Raw genomic sequence first — 23,573 nt, forward strand, 5'->3', positions numbered from 1 at the left:
TTTAAATGCACGCTTTCAAAAAATCTATACTAAAAAGATGATAAAGTTCTTTCACATTGTGTCTAAACAATATATTATAAGGGCATGTTCTGAGTGAACCTGCTGCCCCTGATTCCTGGAAGGATTTAAGATGCAGTTACCAATCTCTACTCTCAGAAGTTTATAAGTTACCTGGATTCATGAGGTTACTAAGGTATATAACACAACATCTTAACTGTACTCCTTATCCTGGTGTAGATGCCACGTTTCTCAGAAGAATCATAATAAGAAGAATGGTTCCATTCCAGGCCTATGCCAGCCTTCTCTACTGAAGTAGAGAGTAACTGACTTATCAAAGGGAAACACCAAATTCCAACACCTTGCCTGGATTACATTCACAGACACAGAAAAAAAAAATGACAAAGAGGCAGTTCTCTGTTGGATCTTGCACTGATCTTCTAGTATGGATTCCATCCATGGGCTAAATAAAAACTTGGAACATACACTGATGTGGATAATTAGTATCCTCAGAAAAATATACAGCAGTGTTTATGAGGATCTGGTCCTTCTAGAAGGTACTAAGACAGATTTTGTTTCTATACGGAAATGGCAGGGAAGTAAAGAAAAAAGGAATTTCACATAGTATAAACTACTGCTCCAGAAAAGCCTGGGATCCTACAGACCTGTTTTCAGGACCGATAGGTATCTGTTTCTAAACAATACAGCTGACTTGCATCTTTGAGAACACTGACCCAAATCCACAGGTGTATTTAGGCATCTTCATCCTACGTATGTTCCCAAATCTCATTGAAGCAGCAGTTACAAACTACAGAAGTTAAACCCCTAAATGCCTTTATGTCAGATAAAGTTAACGATCCACAAGAACTAGCCTCCTTTTAGGCTTCATAAAATGTTTAGTGAGAAGCTAAGATCACACTATGGCCACAGGTCCCAAACCATGCTCCATGTGTAAGAACAGGTGACACAGGAAGAAGTCTAAGGCACTGACCATACAGCAGGATATGGGGCCAAATGTGTCTAAGGATGGCAGCATTTTTCCCCCCTTAATTGTAGTTCCTATTGTACAGAAGAATAATCTTAACAAGCAGGATAACACTACTCCAAGGAATAACTTGTTTGAACTGATCTGGCAGACCTGAAAAAGAGTAAGCCCGGGCAGGACAGTGATGATGGTTCTGCCCTCTCCATGACTCCCCGCGTGGTTAAGCCTTTTCTGTGTGGGATGCCACATTTCTGGATTCTGCAGGAGACCCAGCAGCATCCTCTTGCTCTTACTGAGATGGTCATTGTAGCCTGTACTGAATACCATACCCCAAAGCTTAAGAAGCATTCCTCCTCACTGTCTAGAATAAAAAAAAATTAGTAAGATGGGAAAAAAACCACTTAAACCCTGTTTTCATTTTAAGATAAGCCTGCCAAAATGAGGTGAAGATACCAGAAAGATGGGAAACAGATTTTCTGAAACAATAACAACTTTCGTCCTCCGTAACTATTTCCATAGAGATAGATTTCAACAGCTGAATTTTCTTAACTAACAAAACGAGAAAAGTTAGTTCCCAAACTGTTCCAACTGCAGAAGCCAAAAAGACCATTAGAATCTGGCCAGAAAATGTAGAAATTGCCTACATCTCTTCAAGCTCTCTAACTCTGCCTCCTGTTTTAAAAGGCTCAGCTGACAGAGAGCAGAAAAGAAAACCTTTTTTGAATTCCCGATCTATTTCAAAAACCTATTGCTAGCAACATGCAAACTTCTCTGTATGTAGATCAGTAGCCATTAAGAACAGTCCTGGACCTTGAAGTCCTAACAAGAGCAGCAATAGCTTGTTTCCGATGCAGAAGAATCTGTTAAAATTAATAGCTTAGCAGTTTAAAAACAAACAAAACCACGTAACTAATTTAAAAATATGCAAGGACACAGTCAGTAACATTACTGTTTTCATATCTGACATCAAAGACTGATATCACCTGAACCACTACTCCGATTCACCTGCTGCAGGGGAATGCTCCAGAGAAAACCACCATCTATAAAGTGAGCTGACAGGATCTTGGTAAGGCGTCTAGCTTTGTCACTTAGATATCTAGTCTAACTGATTCACTTCTAGTCAAACTAGCAGCTTTTATATGGAAGTGAAAAAAACAATTTGTCACTAAACAGAAGCATGTTCAGTGGTATTATTAAAGTACTTAAAACCTTTAATCGTAACAGAATTCATGGTATAATACTGATTTCCATGAAAACAACTGCTTTTTCAAATCCTCTTTTCCTATTACAGGTGCTAGCAGCCTTTTTCTCTTAAAGTATTTGGTTACGCTCAACATCTAAAATGTTTTTTTAATTTCAAAATCCATGCTAATTGAAGGATACAGGCACCTTTACCAGCAATATTCTTGCAGTTCAGCAGAAACAGATTCAGAATTTCTTCTATGTTGCATTGTAACAGAACATTTTGAGATGGTCTAAACTATGGCAGGTCAGAGTATTTAGACAAAAAAAAACAACCCATGCCACCACTCCTCTGCAGGAAGAGATGTTCTCTAAACAGCAGTATTTTAAACTTCAACTTTCAAAATAAGAGTCACGTGTCACTAAGTTCTTTCTTTGGATTCTGTGTTGTATCTGCTCACTTCTGCTGACCACAAGAAGTTTTGAATGTGGTCAGCCTTGAAACGAAGTTTATTTTTCCAATTGTTGCCCACATATGAGTAGCATTACTAACTGAGGAATCTAAAGCCTATTGCTCAAATATAATGACCTCAACTGAAGTAAAAAACCAAAACCAAAACCCACCATAGCTTGAGTAGATTAAAATAAAATACACTCCTGAGTAACTAATTCCAATCACAATAAACTATGCAAAAATGACACAGGCAAGCAAAAACGACACCCAACGACCTTAAGAGGATTTTTGCTTGTTTTGGAGTGACTTTTCCCGTTTCTCTTATGTGACCTTACAATTCTTCTTGTGCCAGCTATTCCCAGGGCATTCCTTACCAACACAGACTTTGTGCTCAGCATATTCAATGCCCAGTGTTAGGAAGTGAGTCTTCATTCCCTCAGTAAACCTTAAAACCATAGCTGGTAGGAACTGAGAACGTACACATGTTGCGCTCACAGGAACACACCAGCACACACACACAGAGGCACATGCTTTCACGTTTCTTTTCAGTGTACTGGAAACCCACCGTATCCCCCTGCTTGGATGGGCGTTTTTGGAGAAGCACAAGCATATAGACTAAAATCCTCTGTCTGGAAGCCAGCCCGGTTTAATGAGGGCTCAGATGCACTGCGGTGAATTTTTGGCAATGACCGGGCCAGAAGCTCAATGGAGGCAAGAATCTAAAACAAGAAGAAAATAAGTGATCAAATCTGTTGTTCCGAAGTTGTAACACTCTCTTAAAACCAAAGGCAGAACATCAGTTAACTACAGAAAAATATTTATACACAAATTTAAACAGAAACTTTTAAAAATAGATTACTGCATTGCACTCCGATGTTTATGTCCTCAAAAAACTGAAAATGACATTTTGGGAAGAAACCATCTCATTTCCCCCTTTAAAAGGGCATCCTGATTTCCCTCTGTAAGCATAATGAATATAGTTGCCTTTTATTTGCTTCCTTGTTTATGCACTAGTACCTATACCTACCATTGCTACAAATAACCACAGCTTTGCCAGCTGTTTGCTTAATACCGTTTACCAAAAGCCAGCAGGGGGAGCTCCTTATTTTTTTAAAATGCTTTGGTTTACATTCAAAACAAACGAAAAATAAGGTGTCCCCCCCAAGCTTTTAGAATCCGAACCTTCCTCAGCAGGCACGATAAACCAAGTTTTGTGAAAAAACTATCAGCTTCCCTTCATAAAGCTTGGGGGAGAGCAAGGAGGGGGCCATAAAGATTTCTGAGAACATACATCAAGTTCTCATTTGTGTGTCTAATTGTGATTATTAATTTCACTGTCTCCCAGTTGAAACTTTCTCCAACACATAAATGCTTTTCCAATTACACAGGTCATTTTAATACCTGCTTTTTGAATTGAAAATAAACATTTCTAATTAAACAGCACTAACCCGGTCCTGAACCAGTACTCCATGCTATAGCACTAATCAAAAACATTTTGAACTGGCCTGTGAGTTCATAACTGCTCTTTATTTTTAATATTTGAATTGTAAAGTCTACTGAGAACTAAAGAGGAACATTTCTCACCTGTGGAAAAAGGGGTCTCTCATCTCTCTTCTTTTTTAAGCATTCTGCCATTAGTCTCTTCATAGCTTTTGGACAGTTGCTCCGTACTTTGCTGAGGTCTGGAGATAGGTATCCTCGGCCCACCATAAAAATTATCTTTATTTAATGGGGAAAAAGATGAAAGGGGAAGAAGATGAGTCCATAAAACAAGCAGTAACAAAAGATGTACATTTTGCTAGACAATTTTAGTCCCAGCAGCAAGTTTTCTGCTCCCAGGAAACATTATCTGGTATTGAAATTGCCAAGTCTCTTAGAGTAGTGCTTGCTAACCTATTCAGTACAGAGAAAAAAATTAGATTTTTCCTCCTCCTCCTAAGAGAGATTTCTGTGAAACTTGAACACTAGCAAATGGTTACCATTTACAGCAATAACCATCTAAGGGAGTGGTTCTTCGGTGTCAAAAACTGTTATAAAAACAAGAATAAGGAACTCTGTGGCAGGAACAGAATGCCTAAAAATAAATATTCTGCAAAAATAAAAATTCTGTTTTATATTATAGGTCAAAAGCAAGTTCACACTGAAAGGTGTTTTAAGAAACACATGGACTTCAGATATTAAAAACCCTTACTGTGCAAGAATAAATTCCTTCATATACTTTTGTACCACAAAAGCTTATTCTCGACATCTGACCACCTTCCCCGCTCCCCCAAAAAAACCCATAAAAGAAAAAGAGAAACTGCCTCTCCTCTGTAGAAGAGAAGACAGACAGGCTTTGTATTTTTACAGTAATTCCTTTAACATGGAAGGCTTATATTTCACCTAAGGATAAAACTTAAGCATAAAACAAACTAATAGAAAGCAGGAAAGCAAAGCATAAATATGGTTAATGTTCTCTTGGATATATAAAAAACCATCAAACATCATCATGTCAAGCCAAGGTCAAATGCAATGTTGTTTGAGCATTGCAGTTGCGCTGACACTAAAAAGCCCTTTCAAACTAGCTAATCAAAGATCCATTCATGCTGCAGCAGATAATCACTGCCTTTTCTGAATACTCAGACCCACCAGGTGTATCATACCTTATATTTAATGAAGTGTAACTAGTTCATATCTTGACAAAGGAAAAAAAAAACCCAACAGAAAAAACCCACATCTCAGGCAAGCTATACATGTTATTTATACTAACACAATCCTGGTCCTTTTTTAACTGTCTGATTCAGTCGCATCTGTGTTGGCATCAAGGAGTATAAAACTCCCATATGGTTCCTTTAGAAATCCCCATGTGCCAGAGCAGCATTTCATAGTAAAGACTTGTCTACCCCATCCCTTACCTCTGCTGCAGCGAGACTTACCATCATCTAGAAGGTACTCTTTTCTAAATAGTTACACTACTTAAGTTGAAATTATTCAAAATTCATTATTATTATTTATGTTTCCGATACAATCTTTACAAATAATACAGGGATTAAACTTTTATTTTAACTAGAGAAAAGAGAGTATCACTACAAGAACAGTCCTAGTCTGTCTAGAAAAATCTGTTAAGGTGAGAGAAACATTGAGGTGTAACAAGAACAATGCTTTGCTCACTAAGAATCTCAGTTGTGTCATAGTAGCTGATGTAGATGCACCAACAGAGAGTGAGCAACATTTACCTCTTTTCAGACAATAGACTAGGAGTGACAAAACTCAAGACATTAGATCACATTTTATATGTTGGCTTCACCTGCAATTTAAAATTTGTTTCAGCACTCAATTGTGAGCACTCACATCACTGGGTTCATCTTTCAAATCTCAAAATGTAAAAACAAAACAATGCCCAAATACTGCTTGTAGAAGGCTATATCCATCTGGCCAGGAATCTGGACATTTCCCCTTCTTTCAAAAGGCAAAACCAATTAAAAAAAAAATTAATAAAAAAGGAGTCACTCCAAATTTGATGAATTGGGATGAAGTGCTCTGTCAAATATGGAAGCAGCCTTATAAAATGGCATTCACAGATGAACGTTGCTATGGTTGCAATTCTCAAGTACTGACAGTGAAAAAACAAGGGATGCGGACACAGAAACAACATAAATATATCACCGCCCAGACATGGAATAGTTTACACCAAAGATCTTGATGCATAGATACTATTTTCAGATTAGACAGAGAAATAATGAATCAGATATGCCTTCGCAAACGTGCCTATCCTGTGGAGATATATTATAGGCGTATAGTATCGTTAGACTTAAAGAATATTTGTTCACAATTAAGTAATCTTCTTACAGGATTCACACACTCTGGAAAGTCATATACTCCATCAAGCAGGATTTGAGAAATGCTGATATCCTGAAATTCAATTAGACGGTGCATGCATTTCTCAGGATTGAAATGAATATAAAACATTCAGCAAGATGATTGCTGTTCCATTTTGTCAATCCTGTTGCTGAACTATTATTCAATGCAAGGGGCGGGGGGGGGGGAAGGAATAACTGAACATATGGAGGATCATTTTGCCTTTGCAGAACTATTCTAAACTAGACTACTATTAAGTAACCTGCTCTCTCCCTAATAAGTATCCTGGCAACCAGCTCAGAAGCTGAAAATCTATACTTGAAGTAAAAAAGTAAAAAAACAACCTCAAGAGAAGTAAGTAAATTGGTGCTACGTGGCTGAGGCAGATCTAGAAAATGTAGAAACATCATGTCGTAAAATCAGAAACACAAATCAAACACACAAAACATCAGAAAGTGATGTGACTTCAGGAGGCTGCATCAATCTCTGTCTCAGCCCACAGCTGACTGAAGACAATCCCTTCTCTCCCCTTACCTGGTCCCTGTTGTTGATGTTTGAGTATGGTAACTGTCCAGTCATCAATTCATAAAGAACAATCCCAAATGCATACACATCCGACTGAAAGCTATATGGGTTTTTATCTTGCATCCTAATAACTTCTGGTGCCTGTACCATAAAAGGAAAGAATTAAGTTTTTATTTCACCTCATCAGGCTGCACCCTCACATACCAGGAACAAAACACAGACTTGTCCAGACTATAGCAGATGCAAAGGGCCCACTCTTGCCTTCAGGTGTTACCGGGTCCTAACGTAGAGTGGATGTTGACATGAATCTCAAAATCCATTGGTTCATTTTAGCTTGGTGATCTCTTTATTCCTCTACAACGGAACAAAATTACCTTGCCCGGGCCGAGAAGCTATTTTGAAACTACAATTAAAACAACACTGAAAATAATGCCAACTAACAGAGCCTTCAGTTTTTTCTAGGGAGAAAAGGAGAAAGCAGAGTTGCACAGGAGGTTGTAACTATACTTATTATTAAGACTTAAGCAAGTTGTACTACCTCTTGAGAGTAGCCGTGCTTGAATCCTTAAAACTTCAGTGCATCTTACTTGTGGCTGAGCTAGCTTGGCTGAGCAGGATTTTTTCCATGGCTTTTCTCATCTTCTCCTCAACCCTGCATTAACCACCCCCTTTTTCCATAGTCACCATTTTCTTTTCAGTTTAAACCTCAGAATAAGGGATGAAGACACTAAAGTTCTTTTGCTGACTACTGGAAAATATATGCTTAAACAAGAACTGAAAAGCATTAATTTAGTACTTCATATTACTGCTTGTCCCTTCCAGCTTAAGACAGCTTGTAAGTGTCAGTGTGCTGGAGGGATAGTCTTGGAAACTTTGGCCGAAGGCAATTATATTTGTTGAAACAAACACACCACTTCCCCCTTGCTTACCATCCATAGAATAGATCCAGACAACTGTTCAAACTGATGGGACCCGCTCCACCGTGATTTCACTGTAGCTAGACCAAAATCACCTATTTTTACTGTGAGGTCTTCATGAAGAAAAATATCTAAGGGGGGGAATGTTAAGGGAAAACAAACAAGCGGTACTGGTCCTGTCCTACAAGAACAATAAACAGCTACAAATTTGCAACATTAGACATAACAGTTTTAACCATCCACCATCAATGAACAAGTTTTTCATATAATACAGGTTCTAAGCAGCCAGCATGGTGAATTATGGCACTTAAGGGTTACATAAGTAATGACTGGGCCAGGGCTGAACAGACCATGGCCCAAGAGGTTTTCTTGAAATGCCAAGTATGAGAAAAGCTGAAAATATTCCATGAGTGAACTGGCATAATCTTTCATTACATGTAGAAACCAAATGATGCAAAAATCTTTGTGATACCACAACAAAACTCGCTACATTATTGCTATCACATCAATAGACATAGCAAGTATCCCTTACTTCTCTACTAGTGATATCACCCCCTCTCAATGGAATTTTAACTCAGCAAATATTCACACATGAACAGCTTTTCACATCACTAAGTTCATTTCTGGCAGAAAAAAAATAATAATCAGGAATGCTGTCACGTTCCACAATCACATCTCTGAGAAAGGATACTATTACTCTTGAGGTCTCTGTGGATGATTGACTTGGCATGCAAATAACTGAAAAGGAACATCATAGATTAGGTGGGTTAAATGGTATTTCACTAATCAACAACTCAAAATTCATTGTATTACTGAAACACAAATTCTGTAGATATTCAAACTGCACATATTTATCAGGGTGGCAAAACTTCAGTTACCCATGACAGTTCCTGCAACAGTCAGAGGAAAAAAACAAAAATAAAGCTTAGATTTTCAGCTGAAACCTGATGCTACTGAAGAATGAAGTAACAATTATGTGCCAACTTCTGCTTTTTGATTGTAACTCAATATTCAGAATAAAAATAAAAGAACTTCAGTAGTTTTTGACATGCCATTCAGTGCTTGAAGGTTCTGCCTCCCAGCCTTAATGGTGACTGTCAAGACACTTTGCGGACTAGTCACAGCTTTAGGTAAGATGATTTTAAATTGTGGGAGCTAAATGTGCTTCCCAGCCTCAGCATGTACTCAGGTATGCTGACTGCTTTTTAGTATGGGACTGGAAAAAAGATCCCCTGATTGCAGACTGGATAAATAGATTGCAGGGAACACAGAGGAAAGTACTTGCCCCACAGCATAGATATAGCCTAAATTAGGCAACTAGTCTCCCACGGCTCTTTGTTTAGTCAATGAGATTGGCACAAACCTGCTGGAAAAGCCCCAATGTACGTCTTTGCTTTGAATCACACTCATACAACAGCTTCTGCACCTCCACTACCTACAGAGGGAGCCGGGGGAGATGAGCAGGCTAACAGAAGGCTGAGGCTGGCTGCTGCGAACACCTCCCCACTTCTTGACTGAAAATGTAATAGAATGCTTAGCAGAAAAATGGCACAATGAACTGCAATCATCATAGTGGTTTTCCAGCTGGAGGGCGATTTCTCTGATCTTACATCAGTGTTCTGATTTTGACACACAGCATTGGGCTAGCTTTGTAAATTCCAACTCACACAATTGCCCTCTATAGGAGTAAGGATTACTTACAGTCCTTAGAACAAAATAGGTATGTTTTCTTCAAATGCTGAAATCTATTATTTAGAGAGCTACAATACTTATAAGAAAAGCAGAAAAAAAATCAATTCTTTTTGCTAACAGGGCTGTCTGCCTTCTGCATTATCTTACAGGATTCTGTCCTTTTGTTCACAGGGTGTTTCTTTTTAAACTATGTTTTACCTCCTACCAGAAGACTATCTGCACTGTGAAGATTGTAAAGCCTGAAACAGAAATCTTTGCTCTCAAGATTTAAAGTTTAACTACACTGTCATTATCTTTATTCTACTAAGACTGTATTCCCTTGATGATTTGTATTTCCCTATGTTCGAAAAAAAGAAAACAGTCTATTTTACTAATCAAAATAATAAACACTTCACCAAATGCTTTGATCATCAAGGCAGGACCCTGGGCTTGGCAAAGTGAGCAGATAGCTGGCCTTATTTGCCGATGTCAGTCAGAGTGTGAAGAGGATAAGTAAACATTGCCCCAATGCTCATTTGTAAACAAGCAACACAATACTTACTCCATGCCTTGTGCAGTCTGTCGTGCAATATCAATTAGTTTGATCATTTCAAATTTGGTCTCAATGATGTGTAGATGGTGATATAAGCTGGACCCCTCACACCATTGTGTTACAATAGCCAACTGGGGTTTTGTTGAATAACCCATGAAAAGCAGGATATTCACATGGCGTGTTTTCCTGTTGAAAAAAAAAAATAAATCAGGAGGAAATCAGGCGGATCAGAAAATCAGGAAAAACCCAGGCAGATCTATCACAGTCTAAATAGGTATTTCCAAACAGAAGTTGTTAGGTCAATCTCAACTTTTACTAAGATAACATGTTAACCTGTTGCTAGATTCAGTTTAATGAATTATTCCAGCAGTTAGCCTTTCTTATCATAATGACACAGAATAGCTATTCTGGGGTTAGCACCACTTCCTCTTGCTTTTGCAAACAACCCAGCACAGGACAGCGCAGAAGATGCTGCTAACACTACGTCCCCATGGGACAGCGATGCTTTGCAGGCAGGTCTGCTTTTGTGTAACCCCAGCCCAGCTATGAGATGTTGCTGCCCATAAGGAAGGTATCCAAAATGAAATTCCAGTCTCAGAGGCTTTCAAGGAAGGACAATCTTTTGTTCAGAAGCCATCACCACACCTCCTTGACAAGGCTTCAGTTTTTCTTAGTGCTTTATTTGACAGGAATTTTGTACTCTCTATGGAGCTAGCATACAAGAAAGGATGGAAACAGGTATGAAAACTGTACCTCAGCAAGGTTATGCTATGAACTTGTTCCCAAACAGCACTGGGAGAGACCGGAGCTCACCACAGAGATTTGGCCAGATTAAATCAAACCTATTTCAAAGGTGGAGCAACTCCAGACAGAAAAACTTCACAACGAACAATGCAGAGAGGATTATCTCATTAGATATCCCAGTAGATTCAAGGCCTGAAAGAATCTACTGATACACTGCGAAATCTGAAGGATTGTCCTCACCCTCCAGGGAAAGTCAATCACATTCTTATTGTCATCAAATGGACACGAAGAACTAGACACCTCCGAACATAACAATGAGATATTACAAAGATGTGGCACCTCAGAATTCTGGGAGTATTTCCTAGCATTCCCAAGGGCTGAGGAAAAATAAAGGCAATCTTCTTCCAACACAGCTCGGTACTGAAGGCAGTCAGCTCACTGTTGATGAAACCTGACAGACCAAGCTTAAAACCTGTGGTAGCTTCTGAAATCTATGCTGCTGCTGAAGATGGCAGAGCTCTTTAGGTTTTCTTATATGAAAAAACTAACGTGGGAGCCTAGAGTGTGAACCCCTTTGTCCTCTCCACAATGCAGACTAGGACAGTTCTACGCTACGTGACTGTGCCTTTTTCAGGTTCAAGGATTTGTCAACTGACTGCTGAGTGAACAAAAAATAAGTGGTTTCTTGCAAATGCTACCTCAAAGCTAAGAAAGTAATGATGAAGCATAATGGGAAAGGCACAACTACAGGTAAATCTGGCTTGTTTGGGTCAAAGGATAGGGCAACTGACTATTTACTCTAAGTGCTGAAATGATCAACAACAGAGAAAGGTTGGACTCCAGCTATGGGACTGCCAGCAGAAATCTGGAATAGGTATGAAATACAAGATTTTTTTATTTCATTAAATACCTGAGCAGGTGTGCAAAAAATATGCAGAGATATCCGAAGTAGCATACCCCAGAAAGCCTCTACTTCCACAACTATGGACTTAGAGTCAGAACTAACATTTCCTGGGGAAAAAGGCTGACCATCCCCTTTTTACTATGTAGCTTATTGGGGATGGTCTTCCAGCACAGGTGCCCAGCTCAACACATCAGTTTTCCAGAGGCAAAACCCCTTCTTTCTATTTTGTTTCTTAAAACAGAATTATGCTCGAGACTGCTCAAGATTGTACTTGGATGCTAATGATCTTCCCCAATAAATATTCTACTCTATCATGTTGATTGAACCTCTTTTAAGAGCTGAACCCAAGGCAAATACTTCCTCTGAGAAAGTACAAGCAGTAGACATGAGAAAAGGAAATCAAGAAGTGACTTTACGAGAAATACATTTTAAAAAAACCTCAAAGAGAAGTCAATGCTACTGAACAGAAACTATTAAACAACAGATATGGGCAGTGCTGTAGCTCAAAACCAACAATTAGTCATGCTCTCCTTCAATCTCAAAATGTGGATAAGAGGAAAGAAAGGTCTACAGTTCACACTTAGGCTTGACTGTGCCCTGGGGGTAGTACAATAGCAAAAACCAGTCCTGTCTTGAGTATTTGGACATACATATATTCACAACATAGGTGCACAGACAAACACATACAAGGGAAGGAAGTAGCAGTGGATACAAAGAAATATTTTAAAATGGCAAGTTATATTTTCTGCCCAAAGTATCAACATGGAGGAATAAGACCAATGTGTTCTAATGGCAATCTAAAATTCAATGATTAATGAAGCATAAATCTACACACATTATTTTATGGCATTAAAAATATTCTTACCTGAGCACTCCTACTTCATTTTTGAAAGCCTGTAACTGTTGAGGTGTAGGTGCTGTAACATTCAACATTTTCACTGCCACATCACCTTTAAAATAGGAATTTTTTAATAAGTGCCATTGATACATATTCCTCTATTGAGAAAATGCTCTATAGAGCGAGCATCAGAAATATTGAGCTATCCTATTTTCTAGCTTTCATGAAATAAACCACTACCATATTAAAATAAGTAAATATTCTGTAAAATGTATAAACACTGTTTTTATTTTGCTCTGAGAAATCCCAGCCAAGTCAAAGCTTTCCAAATACACATTTGAAATCCTCATTCATCAAGATGGATACTTCAGCCCTTCTAGTAACTATGTTTCATCTTTACCCTAATAACTACTAAATTCAGAAGAACATGCAAGAGTTGAGTTTCTAAACAGTCTAAGTTCTAACATTACCTATTTAGCACAGTACTTATAATTTCAAAATCATTTTTATGGTCCTTCAGTGGACTCTCCCTGGTATGTCCATGTCTCTCTCATACTGAGGAGCCCAGAACTGGACCCAGCACTCCAGGCGTTGCCTCACCAGTGTTGAGGGGGAGGATCAGAGGGCTGAAGATGATCAGAGGGCTGGAGCACCTCTCCTGTGAAGACAGGCTAAGAGAGTTGGGGTTGTTCAGCCTGGAGAAGAGAAGGCTCTGGGGACACCTTACAGCAGCCTTCCAGTACCTAGAGGGAACCTACGAGAATGCTGGAGAGGGACGTTTTACAAGGGCATTAGTGATGGGACAAGGGGTGATGGCTTTAAACTGAAAGAGGGTAGATTTGGATTAGATATAGGGAAGTTCTTTACTGTGAGGGTGGTGCAGCAGTGGAACAGGTTGTCCCAAAAGGTTGTGGTTGCCCCATCCCTGGAAGTGTTCCAGGCCAGGCTGGATGGGTCCTTGAGCAACCCGGTCTAGTGGAAGGTGTCCCTGCCCATGGCAGGGGATTGGAACTAGATGATCTTTAAGGTCCCTTCCAACTCAAACCATTCTATAATTCTATGACCACCTCCCTAGACCTGCTGGCAATGCTTTGCCTAATGCAGCCCAGGATATCATTAGCCTTCTTTGCAGCATGGGCGCATTGCTGGCTCATGTTCAATTTGGTGCCCACCAGAATCCACAGATGCTTTTCCACAAAGCTGCTTTGCTGCTGGGTGGCCCACAGCAGGCAACGTTACTTGCTTAAGAATAACTGTTTGCCACGACTGTCACATACCATGCCACTTCCCTTTGTAGACTGTTCCAAATGATCCAGATCCTATCCTTTGTCCAACTGTGATCTGTCCATCTGGTATCTCCCAATCATCACTTGAATCCCGTCGACCAAGGGTTTTCTTTATATATATGCATAAACAATAAAAAGGAAGAAAGCAAGTGCATTAATGTCTGTGAAAACAGCTCCTTTGTTAAAGACTTGGTATCAGCATTTCATATCATTAAAGTCCTAAGAGAACTTTCTTTTTCAGATATTGCATTTGACTTTTCAAGCCGGCCATACACAAAATTCAACACACAGGCATACTAAATTACTTCCTGGCATGAAATATTTGCCACAGGTTTCTGGCAGTATTAAAGCCAGTAAATATTAAGAAGCTCTTACCAAAAAGAAAGTCTCATTTATTTTTCAGTTCTTACTCAAGTATAATGCTACATTATGAATAAAAAAAAAAAATGCAGACTTTCTTATGTATTGTTACATTTGAGATTCATCAGAGAACTTTCAAAGTTCATGAATCACGGTGGGAAAAGTTAAGCTGTTATTAGAAAGGAAACTGGCCTTATAATATGAAGCACACCAAGACATTTGGGTGCAATGGAGTAAAAGTGAGTATAGTCAATTATTTAAATGATTTATGTATCAGTCCCAGAATTTCAACATTCCATTACTTATTGGCTTAAAGTCCTTGATCATTACCTTACTCATCTTCAAAATAATTCAGAAGGCTTTGATGAAACAAAAGTGAGAGGAACATGGTTGTGCAGTATTTCTGTACTATGAATATACCATGCTACGAATGAAAATAGCTGATCTTTCCCTTACCATTCTGTTTCTGTCTTCTGAGGATGAGGATGATTTCCGTTCCCGTTGGGGTCCTGGTGATTTCTGTAACGCTTTCACATTGGTGAGTGACCCAGGCAAAGAGGCGGGAGGTGTTGCAGACAAACCTGCAGTTGAACCTAAATTTCAGAAACAGTATAATTTTATCTATAAGAAGCCAGCTTACAAGAATGTATTGATATTAGGTACAAGAATTGTGTTTAAGATGCAGTATCTCCAAACATCAATGTAAATGTTAAGAGGGAACAAACATATACTAGGAATATTGTCCTAATATTAGATTAGTGCTCAAGTCTTAGATTTCAGGAAGAGACAAGTCTATAGCAAACATCCCTGTACACCAGATAGTCTCCAGTCTCTTGTTTGTGAATTATCAGAAGGACAATGTCTCTTTAAAAGGGGGGGGGGGGGAGTATATTTTTTAATTCCACCAGTTTCTTTGAGAAGAAAAGTAGGAGCATTTTAGTTAGCAGTAGCTACCTCTCATATTTCTTGTAACTAACCTTTTAGGGACCCAATAAATAGCTGAAATACTGTACTTTGGAATCAAAATAGACTAAATGCAAAAAATTGAAATGTTTTCTAGTTGAGTCTCCACGTGCCACCTGAAAACCATTTGGCTGTTTTAAAGCTATCTGTTAGCAGAGAGCTCTCATTTAAAAGTAAATATTAGACTGTAGAAAGGATTAAAAAAGAACAAGTACTTTAGTTAGCTATTTGAAGCATATTCTATTAAATACAGAAAGAACCGCAAATCTGTAGCCTATATGTTATCTAAACAAATCTATGCAGGAAAATGTCACTATTAGAGCTGTGTTTCAGAGCCTCAATGGCTCTTTACAAATAGAGCACTTCAACTAGACACTGGTTTTTAAAATACACCATAATTATTCATAACAAGGTTATGCTGACCCTCCCAATGCAAAGGACATAAAATAGGGTCAACTGTTAATTAAATTCACACTGCTCTGTTAAACAATGTATGTCATTGTACAAGACCTCCAACATTCCAACGCTTTCCCTCACATCAGTGCTCTGGGATGTGGTAGACAACAATACTCCTCCTCATATTCCTTTAGAAGCCCCCTTCTAAACAAAAAAGCGTCTCCTAATGCCAACTTGAGTTAAAAAAAATTGACTTTGTGACTTTTAATACTGTTGCTCAAGTTCAGTCATTCAGTACGTGCTAATTTATCAGATTCTATATATATATGCATCACTGTCTGTCCTCACTGAACTAAAATCCATACATTTAGAAGTGGAAGGCACAAAATAATGACACACCAACACATCAAAAATGGGACGCAGCATCCATAAACTTTGTGCCACATGCCAAAGCAACAATAATGATGCATACTGGGCATCCTAATTACACTTACAAGCAGCTGGAAGCCAGCAACCTGCAGGATGAACTTTTATTCATATTCCTATTACGGTCACTATATTGTCATATATTTATTATATCATTGGTCTGAAATCATACATATATGGAATTAAATGTATGATGATCCCAGAACATGAGCAATTTTCCAAAAGTTTACTGGGTTACAGACTTTCTCTGGAATAGCAAAGCTCTACTTGAATGCGTTTTCTTTAGAGGTAACTAAAGTCTCCTACTTAAATTTTAATACCATGATACAGAAACACTAGCCCAATATTCACCCCTCACCAAAAATGCTTACAGCGCATGGTAAAACATTATAGTTAATCTGTTCATAATAATACCAGATGGCCTGTTTTCCAAGTTATTAGAGCAGAATACTTCAGATAGTGTTGGACTTAAGTCATTAGCTTGGACTCTGAAGCTGTACGTAACGTATTCCATTCTGTAGCCAGTTTGCTTGTTGGGAACACCTGTCTTCTTACAAAGACTTCTGGAAGAACTTTACAAGTTCATAAGGTGGACTGCTCTTGATATATTCTGAAACAAAAGTCTTTAAAACAGCCAAAATGGTAGCATTGGAAAACCACACTACATGCATTGGACTACCCATTTCTACATGTATAGGTATAGACAGAAATATTTACATTTCATGCTATGACTCAATAGTTGATTTCTCCAGTGTGTGAAATCCCACAGAGTTTTTGGGGATTTTGTGCAATACAACAGATCCATTGACAGCTTTAGGCCTGAATTACCCCCAGAGTCAATGACATGAAAATGGAAGAGTCTTATTTTACATGGTACAGGACACAAACAAATACTGTTTCACTGAAGATTTACTAACTAAATAAAAACTACATGGTCTAAAACCATCTAGAGCCCCAATGTGGCATCAATAACACATTCTCAAAATATAAGTATTTGTTGAAAGTTGACATGACACATTACTTGAAAAACTTGAGACCTAACAAGATATCAATGGAAATGTTTATAATTCAAAATTGATTTCCTAGATTACTTTTCAAAACAAAGAATACTAAATATAGAAAACTGTTAAAGCACTGAACTGACTTAAACTGAACAGTCAAGGAAATTCTAAGTTAAGGACATCACTTTGTCTTTAAAAGCACTGCAATGCAATCCAATGACCTTTGTTTAGGAAAAAATATGTTAAGGTCCACATAAAAACCTCAACTATGAAATTCCTTGCTTTTGAAGATTTAAGTCAGACTTTATTTATAGTAATTTTCAAGCGTGTAAAGGTGAAAGTGAGTATGTGTGAAAAGCACATTCAAAGCATTCCAGCCAGGCCAAGCAAAAAACAGAGGTGTTTTGATAACTCACACACTTACATACACACGGTGTGAGGGTGAGGCACAAACAGCATCTGTGGTTTTACTTATTTTGTTTGGGTGAAAACAAGAAAGAAGAGCCCAACTACCTCTGAACACTGGGCCAGGCTCAAAATCAAACACTATTTCACTGGGGACAGAATGAAGGAGGGGACTGGGAGTCCGGGATTGGTATTTCCGAAGACAGCGCATCAGCTGGTTCAAAGGGGCTGTTAGAGAGAAAGAGACGGGCAGGCAGAGACAGAAAGACAGACACATAGAAGAAATGAAAGAAGTCATGGGAAATAACTAGGATGCTTTGACTCCTATTCATAGATTGTTTCTGTACTTTGAAGGAAAAAAAAAGTCAATTACTAATAACACTGTTTCAGGACTGGGAATAGCCAATTGTTTTCAGATGCCAAGCAGACAGTTTATGATCAAAAGTTAAAACCAACATGATAGCACAACATTTAAATGCTGGACAAAATGGGCAAAACTGTGGAGAGCTACACCTACCAACACATACAAAAATAGCTAAAACTGGCAACTTTAAATTAGTAGGCTTGCAGGATTAAATGAATTTTCTTTGTAAAAAGCATTCTATTGCTGGCATAAGAAAAACAGCTCCATCAGACACAGTGCAGTAGGTAGGTACCATCCTACCAACTACCAGATTTGGATGGGAGAAACAAAGTCAGTCATAGCCCACAGTACAAAACCTTAGAGATCAGGACAGAGCGTGCTAAGGTAATTCAGACTTTACTAATGGCTGAAGCAAGTTATAATTAGTAGGAGACGACTGTGTTAATGATTTGGAGTGGAAAAACTGTCATATGCCTGCCCTACTTACTATTTCTTTATTTCTATTATTTCTATATTATTATTATATTCATAGGAATAAATACAGCACATAAGAAGCCCTCTCAGGACCTTGACAGCCGATGGGAGAAGTGACTTCACAGGCCCATGCATAACATGGGAAGAAAAATAAACCTTCTGGCACTAGTGCTGACTTAACTGTGAATTAGGGCTGTGTGTTACTGAAGGAAGCATAAAAAGACCTGACTTTAGTGTAACAACCTGGTTCCAAGAGTAGCACAGGCATGCAGTACAGCAAAGCAGCATCTTCAGCAGGGGGTAGAGGGGGAGAAGAACCGGAGTATTTCACGCTGCTTTAGGATGCAGCAGTTCGTATGGAAGGTCTATCTACCATGTTAATGGTTTTCAACAAAACCCCCCGTTGTTCCCATGGGTGGAAAGGTAACAACAGGCATAAAAATCTTTGAGAGAGAGTTGGGAAGTTGTAGAGTATCTGTGTGCAGCCATGTGAGTGAATGAGTGTGTGCATGTTAGAGCAAGAAAGTGATGGCACAAGATAATTTTAAAACTAAAAAACTAGACACCACTTCAAAACTTTTTCTCCTTCCGTCTCCCCCACTCCCAGAATGACCAGCAAATGACTCAGACCTTTGTCAGACAAATATTAAGTTCATGGACAAGCAAATGCAAATTCATTTTTTTTCTAGTCATATTTTCCTTTGTGTCTGTGTTTTGTAGAAGGAAGCAGAACAAAGGGAAGGGACAGAGCAGTTGTTTAATTAAATATAGCACAGTAGATAGTTTAAATGCTACTTACCTCCCTCTCCTCGTAAACCCTGGTCTCTAATCAAGTCCTATAAATAAAAAAAAATTGTATTTAATTTAGGTATTATCATTTACATTCCTGAATTGAGATTGATCAAATTGAGAATCCATAACCTCATATGTTGTCCATGAAATTAAAGTTGTTTCCTACCTTGGCTTACTAATAGCAGTGACTCCAAAGAACTATTTATAACAACTACTAAACTTTTCAGAATTAGTTGCTTTAAAACAGCATCTCTCAGTAGTAAAGTGAAATGCACACCACCCAAAATAGATGCTGACATGAAAATATTGATTTAAACATGCAGTTGGCCAAAATGCATGAAGAAATATTGAACTAATCATTCTAGTTACAGTGTTTGTGGCACAAATTATTTGAACTGTTATATCAGAAGCTAGGACGCCAATTTCCTGTACTGAGGTACATCAGTCAAATGAGTTCTGCTTCATTTTTTCTTGTAACAAATCACCTCATTTGCATAGCCAGGCGCACTCTGTTCTTCTCAGAAAAGACTAACTGCAAAAGGTTTCCTTCACTTGCAATCCATTGTGAACTAAGAGTATCTTTTACAACACATCCAGACTAAAACCAAACTACACTAAGGATTTTCTAAACAGAAGAAAATTAGAAAATTCTAGCAGTCTCCCTCTGTATGTCCATTTTCATCTTTTTTTGATTACACATTATTCCTTTATACACTTGCACTGCTGCCAAACGCACTGGTCCTGCCTCTCAGATGCATCACTGCCATATACCATATGCAAATGTCTACGCAGCCACACTCTTAATACTCAACTAACATTTCACCTTTCGCTCAGCTCACATGCAAAACAGATTTTGTGCCTCAGTGTCCAGGCAGACTTCAAGACTGCTCACCTGACAAATGACTAATTTCTAGAGGGTAGACTTAAGGGTAAAATACAAGCCGTATAAGTTAGCAAAATTAGAAAGAGGTTGTTGTGACCAACATATTGAAAGGTCCTAGCTGGCCTTATACCTGATATTAACCATTATTATTATTTACGATTCTGCATCCATAAATTTCAAAAACGTGGAAAACAAGTGTAGCAGTTTCTGAACACTCCAAAAGAATGCTCAGAACAATATACACTGGGATCTTGAAATCCTAAGGAACATTCAGTAAATCTGAACTCAGCTTACAGCAATAATTTAATTTTCTTCAATGCCAGGAATATTACTTGAATTACAAATACTAAAAATCCCTGTCTTGCATATAAAGAAATATGCTTAACACATAAAATGGTTTGCAAGAGTGGTTACTGGCTCTCATATTCTTAATGCTGTGGTGCAGCTAGCAGCACGAGCCTTGGGACTAACAACAAAAAAAAGAGCAGTTGTTTGTGGTAGACTGTTTCTTTGAAAATGAAAGCACAGGACTTTCAAAAGGCAGTTTCTGCTTTTGGAGAATGGGTTATTTGCATTCTTACAGCTCTCAATAGCAAAAATGTCTTATGTGGGATCTATGAAGACTCTGACAGACCACCAAGGATTAGCTTAGAAACAAAGCGCTTGTGTACACGTGTTAAATTTAACACACTGATATTCATAAGGGAAACATCAAGTCTACTATTCCTGATCCAAACATTATTAATACTTACATCAATATTGACTGGCTCGATTGTATTGATGTGAACATTGGGAGCTGAAGAGGATCGGTCGCGTTGCCCAAATTGATTCCGATGGTCTTCATCTGCTGGTCGGAGGGGCTGTGGGATTGGAATGGATTTTGAAGGAGAAGGACTAGGGAGAATTGGTGGTCTGAGAAACAAAGTCAAGGAAAAAGAGGATTTAGGTCTACAAATGGCTTCAAATACTGCATAGTGGGTGTGGTAAGTCCTTTTCAACTATAATAATACATATGTTAAAAAAAACTGATCTAAAGGCCTGCATAAAAACAATTTATAATGAACAATTCTCTACTCCCCTATGATCAACTGCAACAACGCTCTGCTGTGCAGACTACCTAATTACATGGCTGTGAAGTGTTCTGAGTTAAAACAAAACAAAAACCTTAACATTACCATACCGAAATAGTAATAATAAATCCTGATCTGAAAAATTCATGTAGCCCAACATGCACTGAAGATAGCAAGATACTCTGCAGTTTCCTCACTTCAGAGTTAATGCAATATACTCTTTAATGACAACCCATCAAGAACTAAACATGCTTAACATCTTGCATCAACATTACAGTCAGAAGATGTCACAAAACAAATTGTATTGATAGGATTATTGTTCAATGAAAAAAGACTAAAAATTACATGCTGGTCACTCAACATAATTGATTAATATTATGGCCAATATAATATGAATTGTTGATACTAAAAATAAACATATTACCTCTTAACCTTTAAGAAATAACTTTAAATAGTGCAACATTTCAAATGTTATTTACAGTGCTACAGTTAGGCAATGCAATAGATTTGACTTGAAATATAAGCGTCCAGATTATACAGACAAATTTTCTGAAGAAATGCAAATGCTGCCAGTCACAAATGTAGATAGTCTTTAATTTATGGTATCATGAATCATATATTTAAAAGACAGAAAATCTAAACAGTTGCTTTTTCATTTGCAAGAAGGCAGAATGTCACTTCTTTGGCTATCCATTTATTTTGTTAAAATACAATAAATTGGCATTTCTCTCTTACTCAAGTCAAGGTCAGTCACTGTTAAGTCTAATGATTCAATTTAATGGATATAAGGCAAAAGGTCAATGAGAAACATTTTCCACCTTTGTAGAAAAAAACCTTTATGTTAAAATATACATGATATCTGCCAACAAGGTTTTTAGAACTTACAGAAAATACAACTCCTAGGAGAGGAGCAGAGTCCTCCAGTTGTTCAATTACTCATGGGTTAGTTACCATGCCCACAAAGGCAACGTCCACTGGGAGAAGCCCCAGAAATAAACCATACAGCAACATATAGCAGCAATAGGTCCCAGTGCTGCCTCCTGTAAGTGAAAGCTCCTTGGCCTCTCCAAAGATCTTTAGGGGCAACTGTTATTTTCAACAGGATCTCTTGACATTTCTTCAGAAACTGGTCTGCTTTAAAGACGATTACTCTACCTTTCATTGAAGGGTTTATACAGTTTGGCACTGATCCCAGAACTCAGTGCTATCTGTATCCTAAGTTCCTGTCATCTTTTCCTTCCTGGCCAACAGTCTCACAATTGAGAATGGCAAATCAGGGCTTGCAAATTAATTCAACAGTTTAGAAAGTCTTGTAATAAAATGCTTAGATTATGTTTGGGAAGTGGGGCAGGGGAAGAATAGATGGGGTGTTTAACACTGCTCAACTTTTCTTTAAAAAGTTACCTATTGTCACATGACAGAATATAAATATTGGGAAGATACTGGGAAGCAATAAACTGAAACTGCCAATAGACAAATCTCTGAAAGAGGGCCTTGGACAGCCCAGCATTTCAGAAGATTCTCAGAATTTCAGAACTATTTTTTTAAATGCAGCTGATGTACATATTCATAAGCTAAAGTTTTCATTCATTGCTAACAAGTGCCTTTGGGTAAAATCTTTTCTATTGTAGATGAGGAAGTTTTGAACTCCTGAACATTTTTGTATGGAAATCATGCAACTAGAACCCACATCAGGACATGGGACACTGCACAGATACAAGTGCAGGACTTGGTTGACATTCTAAGGCACTGTATTTCCATGTTAAGGCAAGCATGTCAGATGCTGCACAGAAGGATTTCAGAAGAAAAGCCTGAAAAGTGTCTCAGTCAGGCCAGTACTGTTGGGATAGCTAACTCCTTCTCCAGCTTTCTGAGAGCTCTCAGTAATAATGAAATTAAGGGAAATGTGTAACAACAAACATCAGATCATTGCACTAGGAGTGACAGTGAGACAGCATTTGAGCTCTGCCACACAAAACCAGAAGCAATCAGATTTTCTGTGATCATGAGTAAGCCAAGGGAGAGAAAACCAAACTGCAGAAATGTTGTTTCAATTACATCCTCCTTTGAGTCATAAATGGTCACCTGGTAAGGGAATCTGCAAATACTTCTGTATTTCTGGTCACAGGTCATCATGCCCATCATGTTGCTACCACAGATAGCATGCTATGTCATACCATGTTTGAAAACAATTTGAATAGCTTTTTCTACTCATTAAATTCTAACTGGGGGAAGTTCAGATCTTTAGAAAACAATCACAGGCTGAGAAAGAACTCTCTTTTTTTGGAGTCTCTAAACTATTATTGGGAGGACCTCTGAGCTTTAGACACGAAAGAATCCAGAGATGGGAATCTCATAAGCAGTTAGCCGTGTGCTCCATCTATACAATCAGGATTTCATTAGTCGGTGTCCTTAGGACACTTACAAAAAGGTACGTTATTTTTGCTAAATGGAAATTTTCTTGAAAAAGGTAACTAGTGAAGAGAAAGACACAAGCAGTTTGCTAGCCAAGGTGGCCTACTGAGATCACAAGCCCAGAAGAGATT

At 38.2% G+C, this 23,573-nt stretch overlaps 1 protein-coding gene across 2 annotated transcripts in view; it reads right to left on the reverse strand.

Moving 5' to 3' along the window:
- The window catches only part of BRAF (B-Raf proto-oncogene, serine/threonine kinase), an 87,607-nt gene that overhangs the window by 11,209 nt on the left and 52,825 nt on the right, over nt 1-23,573 (reverse strand). The window contains exons 8-19 of one of the 2 annotated variants that reach the window (XM_075052011.1): nt 20,710-20,869; nt 19,082-19,118; nt 17,553-17,672; nt 14,710-14,846; nt 13,885-14,002; nt 12,635-12,719; nt 10,131-10,307; nt 8,589-8,635; nt 7,910-8,028; nt 6,990-7,121; nt 4,203-4,337; nt 3,184-3,337 (exon numbers count right to left, since the gene is read on the reverse strand). In XM_075052011.1, the coding sequence (XP_074908112.1) occupies nt 3,184-3,337; nt 4,203-4,337; nt 6,990-7,121; nt 7,910-8,028; nt 8,589-8,635; nt 10,131-10,307; nt 12,635-12,719; nt 13,885-14,002; nt 14,710-14,846; nt 17,553-17,672; nt 19,082-19,118; nt 20,710-20,869 (1,421 nt within the window). The remainder of the gene's footprint in view (nt 1-3,183; nt 3,338-4,202; nt 4,338-6,989; nt 7,122-7,909; nt 8,029-8,588; nt 8,636-10,130; nt 10,308-12,634; nt 12,720-13,884; nt 14,003-14,709; nt 14,847-17,552; nt 17,673-19,081; nt 19,119-20,709; nt 20,870-23,573) is intronic. The other variant, XM_075052010.1, reaches the window with a different exon arrangement.

The sequence above is a fragment of the Buteo buteo genome, chromosome 19 (assembly GCF_964188355.1).
Source record: "Buteo buteo chromosome 19, bButBut1.hap1.1, whole genome shotgun sequence".
Classification (NCBI taxonomy): Eukaryota; Metazoa; Chordata; class Aves; order Accipitriformes; family Accipitridae; genus Buteo; species Buteo buteo.